The sequence below is a fragment of the Piliocolobus tephrosceles genome, chromosome 13 (genome assembly GCF_002776525.5).
Source record: "Piliocolobus tephrosceles isolate RC106 chromosome 13, ASM277652v3, whole genome shotgun sequence".
NCBI classification, from domain to species: domain Eukaryota; kingdom Metazoa; phylum Chordata; class Mammalia; order Primates; family Cercopithecidae; genus Piliocolobus; species Piliocolobus tephrosceles.
This window is the reverse complement of record NC_045446.1, coordinates 74,317,340-74,335,875: the sequence shown is the minus strand read 5'-3', so window position 1 is coordinate 74,335,875 and position 18,536 is coordinate 74,317,340. Positions and strand designations below refer to the sequence as shown.

Below are 18,536 nucleotides of genomic sequence, written 5' to 3'. Positions count from 1 at the left end.
AGTGATGTGCTTTTTAAATGGGATGAAAAGAGATTATATGAGATAGCAAAGAAGGTGGGGGTAGTCACTCAATAAATATTTGTTGATTGATGAATTGATCTTGAAAGCTGCTGAAAGGGTGACCTATATTTAGATGAAAAGGGATACAGCTCATTGTTAGCAGGATTTGAAGTAAAATGATTAGAGAGAAATTAAGGCAGTTTACTCCTTCGGAAAGTGACAGTGGTAAGATTTTTGAATAAAAGGGATTTTAAAGATATACAGCAAGTAAAAAACTCTCAGTATAAGAGTCAATCCATTTATTTCTTCAATAGCAATTTATAATGCGGCTACTATGGGCAAACGTAAGTTCAGTTACAACAGGTGTCATAAAAGAAGCACAAATCTAAAAGACAGTGCCCCATCTATGCAAGAAGACAGTATGTCAGGGAAGAGAAATGACAATACAAGAAGCTGGCAAGAGGAAGACCATAAGTATAGTAAGAGAGGTGCTCTGCTATGTATGACCAGAAAGAAAAATTAGTGTTTTAGTATCAGATACTGGATTCAGACACTAGATATTTCCATTTCTTTCTCCATCCTTATAGGCACTCGTTTCCTAATTTTGTTCAACAAACTTATATTGAGCATATAGTTTCCGTCACTAAGTAACGATGAGGATGAACAGGATTCTCCTAGTTTCATGTTGCTTATGAATGCATAACCTTGAAAAAATTGTTTAACTTCGAAACTAGCTTCTTTAATAGTAAAATCAACATTAAAATGCTAAGCTCTCAAAATTGTTATAATTATTAGATGAACTTAAGGTAGTGTCTGGCATGTAGTACATATTTAACAAAATGCAGTAGTAGCAATAGTAGCAGCAGTAGTAATAGTTATCATTTTTATTATTATTAACATTTTTCTGGAGATAACAGAGTTATGATTTCCAAGGTATCGATAAGAAAAATATTTTTGATTTAATGGACAAGACAGTCTTTGGTTGGTAAAAATGGAAGCTTCCCACACTCCCAGTAGAATTCAGCTCCATAAAGGCAGAGGCCTTGTTTTGTTTACCCCTATAGCCCTAGGACCTAACCTAACACATGGGAAATTTTAGGCATTCAAAAATATTTTTCTGCATTAATTAGAATTTTAATAAACATAGATTGAATTAAGGTATTTAAGGCAGCGTGTGTGGCATTAGTAAAGATACCAAAGGGAAGAGGTGTTCAGCACAATTGCTTGGCTAGAAAATGTTTTTGAAGATGGGAAACAGGGTATTTAGCTAGAAAGGTAGGTTGGGGACAGCTGGTGGATGGTATGAAATGTTCTCTGGTGATTAAAAAATTATTGCAGCTACTTGAGCAGCAAAATTTCATGATAAAACATTTTAGGAAAATAAACCTCAAAGGATATGAAGAATAGATTGATGTTGAAAATCAATAGGGGAATAAATATTTTTAGGAAGTTATGCCAATGTTCTTAAGAAAGTGATAATTTGGACATGAAATAGGATGGTGGGAATTGATAACAAATGTAGAGAATGTATATGACAAAAAAAGAATCTCCTTAACAGAGATATAAAGTAGACTGGTAGACTGAAGGAAATTATGGTTACAATTAGGCAAGAGGATCAGTTCTGTTTTAGATGTTTTGAGACCAGGGCAATACTTAAGTATTTGCTCAGAAAAGAAAAGGGGGGGAGGGTAAAGTGACAATTCAGGTAGATTATAAAAACAACAAGGGACAGAGCTTGGCAAATATTCATATCTGGCACGAGTAAAATAAATGATCATCACTACTGTGGAAAGAGTAGTAGGGAGGAAACTAGCAAGGATAGAACCTGTGATGGAAGGGAAGGAAAGTTGCAAGTAGTGGGTGGTCACTCCAGTGCCAAATACTGTATGAAAGCCAGGGCAAATGAAGACTGGGAAAGATCATTGTATTTAAATGTGAAAAGACTTTTGTTGATTATTTTGGGTTCAACTTTTGTGTCATAGTGAAACATAAAAACTGCAGAGGACTGAGGAGAGAGAGGGGATGAAGTGGAGAACATTGATATTTTCCCTCATGATACAGTCATATTATACCCAAGTAAAAGAAAATATTCTTGATCATCTGGATAGATCACCGTATTTGTAAAGTCTCGTCTTTTGGCTTAGCACTCAGTTTTTATTTCCCTAAATATTTTGGCTACGTGCTTTGAGTTCTTGATCCTTTTGGACACTTGCTGGCAAATGACCACATGATTTGCATAGACAGGTGGTGAGGTGAGAGAGGAGATTTGTTGGGAAAAAAACCTTGTGTATCATGATGCCTTACAACCATTGATCGATTGTGTTCTTAACGCCATTTACTGTTCTCAGAGAGCATGTACAAACTCATGAAATATTTAAACCCAAAGAACAAAACAGCCTACATCAGGCTGGAGCCAAGTGAATGCATTAAAACCACCTGTTCTTCTCCATCCTGCACATGGTGCAAAACAAGGGAGCAAAGCTGAGAGAAAATGGGCTCCTTCCAAATCAGAGGCAAATCCAGTTTTGCACGTGCTAATTAACTATATTTGTTCCTTTGTTACAAAAGCCTTTAATCAAGACAATTTTGTATATAGAAAATAATTATTTTATACATATAAGAACCCTAAGCGATTTTTCTTAATTTCTTCTGACAGAAATACTGATAAAAATTTATTACACTTTTATAGCTAAAAAGTTACTAATTATAAAAAAATCTGTGCTTTCTAATTAAAATTTTAAAAACATAATAGTTATTAAGTCTATGGTTTTCTAGACCCAAAGTTGTGTGTGTTATAAATACTTCATAACAAAGGCAGATAACTTTTTCTAAAAGAAAGTTGTTTAAGGGCCTTGCACAGTGGCTCACACCTGTAATCCCAGCACTTTGGGAGGCCAAGGCAGTTGGATCACCTAAGGTAGGAGTTCAAGACCAGCCTGGCCAACATGGCAAAACCTCGTCTCTACTAGAAATACAAAAATTAGCTGGGTGTGATGGCAGGTGTCTGTAATCCCAGCTACTTGGGAGGCTAAGGCAGGAGAATTGGTTGAACTCGGGAGGTGGAGGTTGCAGTGAGCCGAGATTGCACCACTGTACTCCAGCCTGGGCAACAGAGCAAGACTCCACCTCAAAAACAAACAAACAAACAAAAGAATGGAACAAATTATAGTATACTGATTTAATTTTTGTATGTGGTAGAAGCTATAATGTAGCATACACTGAGCTCAGGAGTTTTTTTAATTAAGATTAGAAATTTTAACTTGAAATTAGAGTTTACTGGTAGAACAAATTCAGGTGAATAATAGGAATAGTGGTCTTACCAAACTCAGAATCTTAACTAAGAATATCAATAATTGTTTTTATAGCTTGTGAGTGTTTATTTAAAGGAAAGGAATAATGAACTATGATGAGTTTTTATAATACTGCATATTTTAAACCAGTCTCATTATAACTTCATAGTATTCATAAAATAACTAGATGTATACCTTACATTAAAACAGGTTCTCAACAAAGCTTAAGCAGAAAATCTTTTGCTTACTATTAAGTGTTTAAATAAGTAATTTTGACACTTACACAAATGTTTGTGATTCCTAACAAAGATGGATTCTAACAGCTTGTAAGTGCAGAACTGTTATGGAATCCAGGTCTTTTAAATTCCAGAATCTAAGCTTTTAATTTCTGTGTGATAATGTCTCATAACTTGAAAAGGGGGCCTGTTTTTGGTCACTATCTTTAGTGAAGATAGTCTAGGAGAAGGGACATTAGTTAAAGAAGGTGATGGACAATCTAGTTGTATTAATGCAAGCCTCAGGCTTTTGTAATGTGTCTTGTCCTATTTAGAGCTTACATTCTGGTGGAATGACTTTTACTTTTTCAGAACTCAACTGATTTTCATATATTCAGCAGAGAAAATTTGACCCAGCAATCCCAATACTGGACATCTACCCAAAGCAAAATAAATCATCATATCAAAAAGATACTTGCACTCATATATTTATTGCAGCTCTATTCATAATAGCAAAGATGTGGAATTAACCTCAGTGTCCATCAGTGGATGATTGGATAAAGAAAATTTGGTGCATGTATACAATGGAATACTATTCAGCCATAAAAAAGAATGAAATCATGTCTTTTGCAGCAGTAAGGACAGAACTGGAGGCCATTACCTTAAGTAAAATAACTCTGAAACAGAGTCAAAATACCACATATTCTCACTTATAAGTGGGAGCTATATAATGTGTGGAATAATAAACATTGGAGACTTTGGAAGGATGAGAAGGTGGGAATGGAATGAGAGATAAGAAATTACCCAATAGATACAATGTACCTTAGGTGATCCTTACACTAAAAGCCCAGACTTCACCACTAAGCAATGTAACAAAACTGCATGTAACAAACTGTAACAAAACTGCACTTGTACCCCTTAAATTTATACAAATTTTTAAAATGTAGTGAAATATGATAAAAAGATGGGAATAAAGAACATCAGTCTCCTCAAGTTTTTTCTTGTGGATTGAAGTATAGCAAAACATTCTTACCTTTTTTTTCCTTTTTAGAGAGAAACAGCTACTTATTCTTTCCCCCAGAAACCTGAGATCTTTGAGGAGTAGAAATGGAAAACATGCTAATGGTAATGTCCTTGAGTGGAGCCAAGATGGAAAGTGATACTACTATTTAGTTTCCTCCCTGTTGAGGCCTTTTATAGATTAAAGAGAAGAGATAAGACAGAGATATTCAGAGGTCAGAGAGATATCACCTGGCAAAACTATGGGTTGCCAGCTAGGATCTTTAGAATAAAGAGTAATAGAAAAATTGCAATAACTATTGGTCAGGTGCAGTAGATGGGAAGAAAAGCCCTGTTGCTAGAAGGTTAGAGCTGGGAGGGACCTCAGAGGTTATCTGTCTGCATGAGAAAATTAAAGCATCTTGACAAGCCCAAGGTTACACCTAGCATGTGAAATCACAGACTCAAAAGTACAATGCAAGCATTTGGACTCTAAGGCCAGTGTTTGTTCCAGTACAACATTCTGAAGATGTGGTTAATATTGCTGCCTCTGCTTTGATAGGCCTACACATTCTCATGAACACCTGCCTATGAATACACTCAGCTCATCCCATCTCCTCTATGAAAACGTTTCTGACTCACTGCCAGTAAAATCACCTATTACCTCCTTTATGCCACTTCTGCAGCTGCTGCAGTCTATAGACATCTACCATAGCACTGATGTCGCTTTGTTACATGTTTCCATTCACTTGTCTCTATCTGCTAGACTGAGTTATTTGAGGGCAGGAACCATATTTCACCCATCTTTGTATTTCCAGTGCTTATCATTATACCTAGTACATGGTAGGTACTAAGTATTAAGGTATTCAATTGATGTTTTAATTTATTCAGTATTTAAGTTGGAAATTATTTTAAAAATTTGCAAAAATGTCCTGAGATGGGAGGATAAATTCAAGCCATATTTCATGGGAAAGGGCAGCTGTTGTTAGGGGCTGCCCATACTTACGTAAAGATACAGTTTAAACACAACTCAAGTTTTGGAGTTCAAAGGTGACTTGGGTCTAAAGATTTTTTTGGAGACCTACTATGAACAAGGCATGGTTCTAGAAGATACAAGGGTAAAAAAAGGATAATATACAACCTGTGCTCTCATGAAGATGAGGATGTAGGAAATGTCATGAGAATAGCCTTAAGAAAGTGAGTGCCAATAGCTGAGCAACATAATGATCAATACTGGGCAAGGGAATATTTTTTTTAAATGAAGAGTGAGTTTACAGAAGATTGGGAGAAAGTTTAGTTGAGATAATTTTTTTTTTTTTTTTTTTTGGAGACTCTGTTGCCCAGGCTGAAGTGCAGTGGTGTGAATTCAGCTCACTGCAACCTCTGCCTCCCGGCTTCAAGCAGTTCTCATGCCTCAGCCTCCAGAGTAGCTGGGACTACAGGCGTGAGCCACGACACCCAGCTAATTTTTGTATTTTTAGTAGAGACAGGGTTTTATCATGTTGGCTATGCTGATCACAAACTCCTGACTTCAGGCGATCCACCTGCCTCGGTCTCCCAAAGTACTGAGATTATAGGGTTGAGCCACCACGGACAGCCAAAATAATATTTTGAGTGAAGGCCACATTTACATAATTTGAGAACAAAAACTAAGGTGATTCCTACATACAAGGCAGTGCATCTTAGATTGGTTCAAGAGAAAGATGTTTGAGTTAGGAAAGGCTTTTAGTGGATTTTATAGAAAAAGACAAATTTGTTTGCTTAAGTTACGTATTACTGAAGAAATTAGCAAACATTCAGTATTTGATAAAATAAATTTTGTGACCCTTATAAATTTGTATCCAGAACTAACAATAATAGCTCTCATTATTGAAGACCTGCTTTGTGCCAGACAATTAACGTGTGTAATATTATTTATTCCTACCAATAATTTTATGAAGTAGGAACTAAGAAGACAATTGTTTGGGATTTTAGCTAAAATTTCTTTAATCACTTAAGATGTGTGATAATTCATATAAATTACCTAATTTAATACTTGCAATAACCATAGGAGAATGAACTATTGTTTGTACCGTTCTGCACATAAAGAAATTGAGGTTTTAAGAGATTAAGGAAGTTGCCCAAACTCACACTCACCAAAAATGTTGGAAAGGGGATTCAAATCTGTGTCTTTTCTTACTCTGGAAGCCATGTTTTTACCCACCGAGTATCATACTGTGTATAGGGTCAAGTGTAAAGAGCAGTAATGCATCATGACATATTTACTGTAACAGATACTCCAAAAGAAGGGAAGGATGAATTTTGGCAAGGTACTAAAAAAGAGGAATGCAAATGAGTGTGTGTGTGTTGATTTGCTGCGGCATTTGATGATGGTGTGACCCTGTAATTCAGGGCTTCTAAGAGGAGCCAGTCTCAGAGATGAGGATAAATAAACAAGGAATGGTAAAAGGCCTGGGCCCAGTAGCCATGGCATCCCCATTAGCAACCAAGGTCTTCTTTGAGTGGATCAGGTTTAAGCCATCTAAAAATCTCATGTATTGATTCATTGATTCATCTACTTACTCACTACATAGTCATCATTGCTAGCCACTGTAATATATGTTGCATCTGTGGATGAAGCAAAGTGGCATTGCCCCACCTTACTCTGGAAGTGACAAGAGGCCATAAGAACTGGCAGTCCCAGTTTGCATGATAATCCCTTTCCTCCCAAAGTTCAATTGTAGTGCTAGATGCTAAAACAATAATAATCTGAGGTATACCTTGTTTACTATATCATGATTACTTATAAGGAGAATTAGTACATCATCTGTCATATTCTCTACTACTGACTTAATCTATGTAAATGACAACTAGTAAATAGATCTGCACATACCTTGCATGTAGCAATAGTGGCACTGCAGTTTTAGTCTACCTCTATATTTTAAATATTAGATATCACACTTGTATGAGGACTTAATATATTTGTGTTTTGGTGCCTCTTTAAAGGTTGTGTGTTTCTTTAGAATATGGCTATATCTTAAAATATTTTCGCAATATCTGTCACCATTCTTGGCACTTTATGCATGCTTAATAATTGCTCTTTGGGTAGAATTGTGTTTAGTCTAAAAAAGTGAATGCTTTGATATCCTTGTTTCAGCACTTGTTGTAATATGTGATACAGGGATATATGAAAATTTATTTATCTTGGGCCAGGTGTGGTGGCTCACACCTGTAATCCCAGCACTCTGGGTGGCCAAGGTGGGCAGATCACCTGAGGTCAGGAGTTTGAGACCAGCCTGGTCAACATGGTGAAACCTCATCCTTACTAAATATACAAAATTAGCGGGGCATGGTGGTGCATGCCTGTAATCCCAGCTACTTGGGAGGCTGAGGCAGAAGAATCACTTAAACCTGGGATGCGGAGGTTGCAGTGAGCCAAGATCACACCACTGTACCCCAGCCTGGTTGACAAGACTGAAACTCCGTCTCAAAAAAACAAAAAATTTATTCATTTTGGAGTTTAGTATATCCTTAGCCTTAATGAAACTACAAAAGTGGCAAAGAACAAACAAAAAAAAATCAGAGAAATTATTATTTAAGATTCCAATGAAATAACATTAAAATATGGATAGTTCACATTTGTTATTTATGGAGAACTCTTTTCAGGAGATAAAAATATATCTCAATATCAAATTATAGCATCATCCAGGCAGGTGGTTACTATGTCACTAAAGTAGAAAAAAAAAAGGTAGTAAAATTACCTAAAAGCTGTTGGAGAAAAACAAATATTTAATGCATTCAACCTTCATTAAATTAGAGCTTTAAATACCAAGTTTAAATTTGAGTGGGCTGTGGGTCACTCTCTTTACTTAACTGTCATATGATTCTAGGAAGGCTACATGCCCAGAACAGTACAGGACAATGTGTGATATTAGTTTGATTTCCCAGCTGCCAGAGAAATCTACCAGCTGTCACCACAGAACCATAAAATTCAGAAAAATCAAGTATCTTAAACATACACACCACACACACACACACACACACACACACACACACGTTTTTCAAACACTGAAAAGTTTAATCTATTTGTCTGACTCTCCAAGTCTATGAAAATGTCAATCCTCTTATTTTTCTAGTTCTCAAAGTGGAGAGGAGGCCATGACAGTTAGGGCTAGAACTGGAATAACAGAACCCCCAACTGTGAAGTTCTCCGAGCCCCAAACTATCAGTAGCATAAAACATGACCAAGGTACTTAAATATTACTGTAAGTGTTACTGTACAAGAAAAAAATGGATTCAGCAGAACTCTTTTCAGGAAAAGAACTACATGAATTAAAAATCATATGTCGATAACCTGATTGGAAATACAATGAGACACCAAGGAAAGTTCAAACAGCAATTGATTGTTTGCAAACCACCCAAAAGATGATGGGAGCCATTTATAACAGTTTTGGTTTTGCTGAGTGAGGATACACAAGATTATGGTTAGGGGTGAATTACTGTAGATACTTCTTGGTGTTTCATCACTCAGTAAGCAACCACTCTAAAGAGTTTATTTAGAAATAAAGTCAAAATAAGTATTTAAATACTTATTTAATACTGTACTGGTATACTGGTTTGAAAAGGCACTAAATGTTCACAAATTAAGATGGAGGTATTCTTTTTGGGGTTTTTTTCTCCCTTTTTTGTTTTTTTAGACAGAGTCTTATTCTGTCACTAGGCTGGAGCACAGTGGCACAATCTAGGCTCACTGCAACCTCTGCCTCCCAGGTTCAAGCCATTCCCCTGCCTCAGGTGCACGTCACCACGCCTGGATAATTATTTGTATTTTAGTAGAGACAGGGTTTCACCATGTTGACCAGGATGTTATCGATTTCCTGACCTCGTGATCTGCCTGCTTCTGCCTCCCAAAGTACTGGAATTATAGGCATGAGCCTCTCCACCAGGCCCTATGGGGGTATTGTTAAGTTCTTTTGTTCTGTCTCATTCTTTCCCTCAAGATATTTGCCATTTCTTGTCTTAGGAGTCCTTTGGCAGAACATAGACCACACTCTCCTTGTAATGAGAGAACAGAGATTAGGGCCTTTCCAATGTCTTTTCTGAATTCCCTCACTGGCTCCTATGATTCCATGCTTTAAATGCTCCTCAGGTAAAGGTTGAAATGATGCCTCACCTACGCTAAAAACCCTTCATGCTTCTATAAGTTCACCAAAGCTTGTGGTTAGACATGGGATGCTTTGTTGTTGTTGTTTGTTTGTTTTGTTTTTGAGTCGGAGTCTCGCTCTTTCACCCAGGCTGGAGTGTAGTGGTGCGATCTCGGCTGGCTCACTGTAACCTCCGCCTCCCAGGTTCAAGCAATTCTGCCTCAGCCTCCAGTGTAACTGCAACTACAGGCACGCGCCACTATGCCCAGCTAATTTTTGTATTTTTACTAGAGACGGGGTTTCATCATATTGGCCAGGCTGATCTCGAACTCCTGACTTTGTGATCTGCCCACCTTGGCCTCCCAAGGTGCTGGGATTACAGGTGTGAGCCACTTGGCTGGGATGCTTTGTTTTAAAAGCAAAGTTACATTCCAACCTTGACGGCATCTTCCCCCCTTATGAAAAGACCCTCGATACTGTTGAATTAGACAAATGATATTATTTTCTTTAGTTGAAAATGAAAGACCCATGAGGTAAACATAAGCCTGCAATAGTTTATGTCGCTGACTGGGGAACTTTGGAATACCAATTAGGCTATGCATATATAGTATTTCTAAAACTCTAAGAGTCAGCATTTATGATCCTAGAAATGTTAAGCATAGGTTTTGATAGGCCACAACTATGCAATGGATGCCACTAAAATATTCCTGTCTTTTAAGCACTTCCTAACAGAATTTCTTTGACTCTGAATCTTTAGACATTTATTATTAGAGGCGTGTTTTTCTCTCTTGGAAGTTGTTTTTTCTTCCCGGTTTGCAGCACTTTAATAATGCGAAGTGATTCACTTTACAGAAGCACTGAAGCAAAGAAAAGCCTCATGGAGCCATACTGAGGGAATGAAAACGTATCTCTTTAATTCAGCCTTCCCCTTTTGTCCTCTTCCTATCGATCAAAGAAAATTATTTTAAAAATAATTCATTTGGAAACATACATATACAAGGAGTTTGAAATCTGTGTGTGTGTGTGTGTGTTTTATTTTTGCATATACAAAACAAAACTCTCTAGAAAACTACTGAAGCTTTCTGACATCATCAAGTTCTTTTCTGTGAGTCATTAAGTTGCTGAAGCCTAGAAAATCAAATTTAGTTTAGGGCTGCTTGATAATGTAGTAAAACAGTAAATTGTGATTCACCAATTAGTTCATGTAATTAGAAAATCAAAAACAAGCTCTGAGTGGGTGGTGGACACACCTAAGTAAACTCCATTATCATTGTCATTCTATGTGTTCACTGATTATAATTGTAATAACACCTTTAGGTGATGATACTGTGTTCAAATATTTTTGTGAAAGAGAATCCACAAATATCTGTGTTTATAAATTACACAAGTAAATTAATTACTTAGGTCAGTCACTCATTCGTTCACTATCTTTTCCTTCATTATTTTCTTTCCAGGCTCTGTGTTAGGTCTATCTGGGCCTTGCTTGCATAGAATTCTCATTCCCTGGTACTGTGTGTAAATTCCTCAAAGATAGAAAAGTAAATGTAAGTTAGAATCCTACAAAAAGGATGGCTTTATAGTAAAATGTAGTCCTTCTGGCTGATTCCTAAATTCCAATGATGTTGTCAGGACACGTATCAGAAATAAGAAACAACCAATTTGAGAATTTTCTTGCTTAGAGGTTTTGCCTGGTTGAGAAGAATTATATGATAGATAAAAATGAGAAAGGAATAGTTTTTAGATTATTTTAAACCAACGTTTCCTATGGCCTCTGTGCACATTTGTGGAAATCTAAGGTGTCTGGCTGTATTTAAAATGTATTTCTGTAAATTCAAATTAATACAAGGGTTGATTGGATGGTTGAAACAATTTGTCACTAAGCACTTCAAAATGTGTCTTACTTTGCTCTTTTCTTAATGCTACTGAGGTACATAGGTATGGTTATATGGTCCAGGGCTTTCCAATAAAGATAATAAAAGCATGATGGGGTTGAATTACCTGAGCTTGAGCCACTAAAGAAAAGATATTTCTTGGATGATGCAGTCATTTTCATGCTATTTTACTGTTCAAAAATGGAACAATTTTGCTCTGCCATTATCAGTGATTTTTAAGGTCATATTTTAGTGTTCAAACAATTTTTTTTAAAAAAAAACAAGAAAATTATTTTCCTCGTAATTGTATCATTGCCCCTAGATGATTTGTTTTTTGTAAACTCACAATACATATTTTGTATTATTACACCTCACTACAAAAAAAAAAAAAAAAATCACAGCATTCTAAGGGAAGCAATAATCTTTGATTATTTTTTGTAGCATCTCAGTCATATATTTTAGAATAGCTTGAATTATATTTCACTTGAATGAAAATGCACAATCAGAAATATCAAGAAAATGTGGTTATTTATAGTTAGAACGAAAATTTAACTCCCAAGCATTATTTAAAATGCAGCTGTCTCCTCCTCAACATATATTTAATAGTTCTCTTCTTATTTTTTCCCTATTTATAGGTCAATGGAACAGAAATTGAATATGAATTTGAAGAAATTACACTGGAGAGGGTAAGAAAATTTTTTTTTAAATCCAGAGCCCTAATCTTGCATTCACATTCTGTTCTACATCTTAATGAGTTGTCTTGTGAAATTATACAATTGTGTTTTATAACCTGGAAGTTTCCCACAGGACTCACAATGAGAATATTAATGAAATGCTCACAGTAGAAAGCATTGAGACAGCAGACCAAATAACAGAATGTTCAGTATGTAAATTTCATTGCCAGGATTTAGAGAAATGAATGGGAAAGAGAAATGTTTGATGAGCTTGTACAGCACTTTGTTCGTAATGGTTTTATTATTAGTGTTTTGGTTATACATTATTTAGATATGTTACAAGACGTTTTCATTTGTGTGATATCGATACTATCATCATAACTGTAGTTACCATGTGTTTCTTATTTGGTTAAAAAAATGTGGTGTAGGCTGGACGCGGTGGCGCAAGCCTGTAATCCCAGCACTTTGGGAGGCCGAGACGGGTGGATCACGAGGTCAGGAGATCGAGACCATCCTGGCTAACACGGTGAAACCCCGTCTCTACTAAAAAATACAAAAAACTAGCCGGGCGAGGTGGCGGGCGCCTGTAGTCCCAGCTACTCAGGAGGCTGAGGCAGGAGAATGGCGTGAACCCAGGAGGCGGAGCTTGCAGTGAGCTGAGATCCGGCCACTGCACTCCAGCTTGGGCAACAGAGAGAGACTCCGTCTCAAAAAAAAAAAAAAAAAAAAAAAAGTGTGGTGCATTTTAAAACTACTCCCATAGGATAAAACACAGCAACCCCATAGAGCTCTGCAAATAACGCTGGTAGGACCCTGGCAAAGTCCTTTGACAAAGTAAGGAAACTGTGCAACGCGACCCTAATATATTTAGATATTTCACAGAACGATAAGAGAAAGGCCAAAGACCATGTAGAAAAAAGTGACCAAAAAGCATTAACAGGATATTCATTAAAAAAGAAAAAGCCAATACACAAATGAAAACCTGTTCAACCTCATTAAGAACAAAGGAAGACAATGAGAGCAAACAGGTTTTGCCCGTCCAATTGGCAAAAACTTAAAAGGAATGTGAATATTCAATGCTAGTGAGAGGTTCTGAAAATTAGTACAACCCTACAAGAGCAATTTGGAAACATAGATTAAAAGCCTTTAAAATGAGTATATTTTTTGACCCAGAAATTGTACTTACAGGAATGGACAAATGCACAAAGAATGTGCATATTGACATGGTTTATAATAGTAAGGATTGAAAAACATAGATGTTAAACAATAAAAAAGAATAACATGTTTATTATATATTCATATAATAGAAATTATATTAAAATATGTTGAAATAGTACTTTAGAATAAATATTTAATTACAAGGATAGAAGATCTACCTAAATTATATTATTAAGTCAAAAATTAAGTTTTAAAATGATATTTAAAATATAATTCAATAAACACAGAGCTATGTAATATAATATATATACATAAACACACTCATAAAGCCTGGAAGGATGTATACCAAATGTTATGCATTTTGGTGACTAACTCCTGTTAAGGATTTTGGGGTAATTTTTAGTTTCTCCTTCTTGCTTATATTTATTTCATACACCTACTATGATAAACACATACCACATTTAGTATAAGGAATAAAAATGTAATTATTTTCACTAAGCTGTCATTCAAGCATAAATGAAGAGTCTAGACCTGCACTTTTTATCCTTTTTATCTCCTTTTTAGTTTAGTAATTATTCACTTTCCTGAGTCAGAGCATTTCTCATCTTCAGGCTGATTTTTATCAAGTGCGAGTGCTTTTAAACAAACATTTACATTGAAACTTAAGTGTTTGACAGATGGGTTCTTTAAAATTTCCATTATGAACTTGATAAAATTTTAATGGTATCCTAACTGGAGAATAGTGAGGCTTATGGAAAATCAGCTCAAATGAGACCCAAAAAAACACACATTTCTCCTAAATCATTAAGTGTCTCTCCAAGACAAGCTATATGATTTATGGAATGCAGTACAACATGAAAATGTGGGGCCTTTCTAAACACAGGATGCAACTGAACAGGTCTCATGCCCGGGAAGATGAGCCTTCTCCTTTTTTCTCATCCAACGTACATCACCATCTTGAATAGAACACTGTTTCATTGCCCTGGTATTAGAGGTTAAAAAGTAAAAGCTAACATTGGTATGAGAGAGAACATTCAGTAGGAGTCAGACAACTGTGGGTTCTAGTCTGGATTCTGATTTTACTTGTTTCCTGATCTTCAGCTTGTCAGTTTACCTTGCTGACTTACTGCCTTGGGGTACATGACCATACTCTGAACTTTGTTACTGCCATTAACAGCCCCCTCTCCAAAGCCTGTATCAGGCAATATCTTTCTGAACACTTCCTCCCTTCTGTTCATTTATTCTAGTACCTTCTCATTGAAACTTCTTTAGCCCCATTGGAACCTCAGATCATTGATTTCACCATTTCTATCCAGCTTTCATCTTTCTTGTATTACCTGGTCCCTCACTCTAATTCTCCCTCTCATGCACGTTTTTTTCCTCTTCTCTAGCTTTCTGTGCTCGTCCAGCAAAACTCCAGTCCAGGTTAGCTTACCCTGGTTAAGCCAACACTTTCCTCTTCACTCCATGCCACTGCCTCAGCAACTGGATATGGCTAGAGAGACACTCACTCATCTCACTTTAAATTTTTAACCACTGATTTTAAGTGAACTCTCAAGACTTCCTAGCAATTCTTACACACTTCTTCAGAAAAAATCACTTTCTCATACTCTGGGACAACAATTTCACACAACAATCCTTATCATATCTCCTCAAATCTCAAGCACTCCCTTCTCTCATCCTCTCTTTCAGCTGTTGACCTGCCTTAATGTGTTTTTGAGAAAATCCAAGTAATCAAATGAAAACCACACTTTCCTACCACCAGGTCTGCTAGTATATTCTCCCATGGCAATGAAGGAAATTTCCTATTACATTCTAAGACCAACTTTTTACTTGTTACCTAGACTCCATTACCACTTATCCATTGAATGATTTTCCTTCTGCAGTTATCTCCTCTGTCTTCTGCAATATCAAGCCCTATCTTGCTTTTTACTGAGTAACTTTAACACAGACACAGTATAATATCTTTCACCTTAGAAAAAATAAGTAACCATCCACTAACCCTATGTTTTCCTTCCACTATTACCTCATTATTCTATTTTGCTTTACCAAAAATGTAGGAGAATTGTTTATTTTCATTAGCGCCCCTTTATTATCTCATTTTTTAAAAATTTTAACCTGTTTCATGTTCTCATCCCCACAATAGTCATAAATCCATTTATATCAAAGTCATAACTGGTTCCATCTTGCTAAATTGAAGCATCAGTTCTCAGACATAACTGACTTCTTAGCAGGATTTGATGCTTCCCCCTTCCTTAAAGATGTCAATATTTTAACTTCCAGGACAAAGCACTCCCCTGTTCTTTTACCCCCTCAATGGCTGCGCTTTCTCAGCCTCCTTGCTGACTCCTCCTCTAAAGGTTTCAGCACTCCAGATACCCAGTGTACAGACCTCTTCTCCATCTTTTCTTCATTCCCTAGATGGCCTCATCCAGACTCATGCCCTTAGATACCAACTGTCAATTGATGACTCCCAATTCTGAAGCCATGACATCTCCCTGAATGTGAACTTCGAATGTGTATGGCTAACTGTACAGTTGACATCTCTGCTGCTTGATTATTAAGAAAGCCCCTTCCCTGCAGTCCCTCTTCTCAGGGCCAAAGTAACTGCTGCCCTAATATCCTTTATCTTGACTAATTGATTCTATCATTTCCCATGTTATTTATGCCAGAAAAATAATCTAAAAGTCTTGCTCAATTATTCTTTATCCTCAGAATTCATGAGTAAGTCCTGCTTGTGCTACCGTGAAGATTTATTACAAAATCAGTTAAATCTTACCACCTGCTCTGCTGAATCCTAATCCAAACCAATTTCATCCCATGCCTCAACCACCATAATAGCTTCCACTTTTGCCCTGCTGTTCTTCTCCAAGTAACCCGAGTTATCTTTTTTCAAAATATTGATATAAGCCAGACCATACAATTTATATTCTTAAGACACTCCAAAGGTGATAATTAGCTTCATTATCATTACATACAAGGCATTCTGTAATGTGATACCTGCTCCTCTCTCCAATATTATGTGCTCACCACCAACTCTTCATAAATTTTACTCTGGCCACAATGACCTTGACATTTCTCAAACAAGTCAAGCTTTTCCTAACTCAAGGCCTGTATGTATGTTATTCTAGCTGCCTGGAAAATTGTCCTTTATATCTTTACATAGTTTATTCGTTTTATTATTTAAATATCTGCTCAAATATCATCACTTCAGAAAAATCTTCCCTGTTCACTGTAATTAAATTAGTACCATTTCCATCATTCTTTTTTCCCATTTTATTATTACTTAATTGCGCTCATCAGTATCTGAATTTTATATTATTTATTTATAGTCTATTTTGTTAACATCTATCCCTTCCTGTAAATATATGCAGTACATAAAGTCATTTTATATACAAGTTTTCTAGAACAGCATCTGAAATTTAGTATATACTCCGGGAGTGGTTGGCATCTAAATGAAGTAGGCCTTGCTCTATTACTGGAAGGACAGTAACATAGACGCACATGGACTGATTTGAATTCAGGTTTGAATTCTGGCTCTAGCACTTTCTGGTCAAGTAACCTTGAACTACATACTTAACCTCTCTGTACCTCAGTTACCACATCTGAAAATGAGGCTAAACTGTTTATAATTACCCCATAGGGCCGTTGTGATGAATACATGAGTTAATGTAAAGGTTTAGAGCAGCATATATAGTTATTCCTAATATTTTCTTTGGTTAACATGGTAGTTCTCACAAGAATTATTTATAAATATAATTGAGGAAGTTATTAAAGACATAGCATTCCACTCTCAACGAACAACTTAATGTAACAAGAACTTCTTTTGTTTCTGCTTTTCTTTTTCTTTGTTAGATGTCAAATATCCAATGATATATAAGTTATGGTATTTGCTGTGTGCATTTACAGCTTACACTTTTTCTATGTTTAACCCCTGTAACATTTAATTTAAGTAATAATCACATTTAGTAACACTCCTATGAGGTAGATATTGCTAACTCCACTTTACATATTAGGATACTGAGGCTCAAAGATTAAATCACTTGCCAAAAATCATAGTTTTATAAGAGATGGAGTTAGGATTCAGCCCTATGTCCAACAGATACTAGAACCTGAGCTTATTACCACTGAATTAGACTGCTGTCAAAATTAAGCTTGAATATCATTTTCTCCAAAAAGATTTTCTTGGCTTTCCCTTTTGGGCAATATGCCTCTTTGAAAACAACAACAACAGGCGGGGGAACAGTAGCTCAGGACTGTAATCCCAGCACGGAGGTTAAGGGACTGGATCACGAGATCAGGAGATCAAGACCATCCTGACTAACACGGTGAAACCCCATCTCTATGAAAAATACAAAAATTTAGCCAGACGTAGTGTCAGGCGTCTGCAGTCCCAGCTACTTGAGAGGCTGAGGCAGGAGAATGGCGTGAACCTGGGAGGTGGAGCTTGCAGCGAGCCGAGATCACACCACTGCACTCCAGCCTGGGTGACAGAGCAAGACTCTGTCTCAAAACAGAACAAAACAAAAAACAACACATGAATAGAGGACTTATCACACTAGATGATGAATAAAATCTGTTTCTTCCACTGGCCTATGAATTCTATGATGAAAGAAATTTTCTCATAGTGTTCTTTATGTTATCATGATGACATAAAAAGAAAATAAAAAGCCCTTGGGAGTTTGTAAACAAGTTGACGACTCCTCATGTACAGTAGCATTGTTTAATGCATTAACCACTTGACACACAGAGTGAACTTTATGAATATCTTTTGTACATTTATTTGTCGAGCACTTGCTAAACACAAGTACGGGGTACAGTCCTTGTTTCATAGAATTTTGCAGCTGGTCGAGGACAGAGAAGTAAATGGGCAAAAACTATGAAGATGAGTAGATTTCTCTCAATATGTGGTCAGCATGAAGTAATTTCCTGAGGCATCATAATTGAACTAGTTTATGATAGGTGAGAAGGAAGGAGCCACGTAAAAGGGAATGGAAGCCAGACATAGTAGCTCATGCTTGAGGTCCCAACTACTCAGAAGACTGAGGCAGCAGGATCATTTGAACCCAGTAGTTTGAAACTGCAAAAAACTATAATTGTGTCACTGCACTCCAGTCTGGGCAATAGAATGAGACCCTGTCTTTAAAACATAATTAAAAAAAAAAAAAAGGTAGTGGAGGAAGTCCTCTTAGATAGGGAGCAGCAG

The 18,536-nt window shown here is 36.5% G+C and overlaps 1 protein-coding gene across 9 annotated transcripts in view; it reads left to right on the top strand.

Annotated features, from left to right (window-relative positions):
* The window catches only part of DLG2 (discs large MAGUK scaffold protein 2), a 2,237,713-nt gene that overhangs the window by 1,493,843 nt on the left and 725,334 nt on the right, over positions 1-18,536 (top strand). For all 9 annotated transcript variants that reach the window (XM_023209277.2, XM_023209278.2, XM_023209276.1 and 6 more), the window contains one exon: positions 12,134-12,184. In XM_023209277.2, coding sequence (XP_023065045.1) covers positions 12,134-12,184 — 51 coding nt within the window. The remainder of the gene's footprint in view (positions 1-12,133; positions 12,185-18,536) is intronic.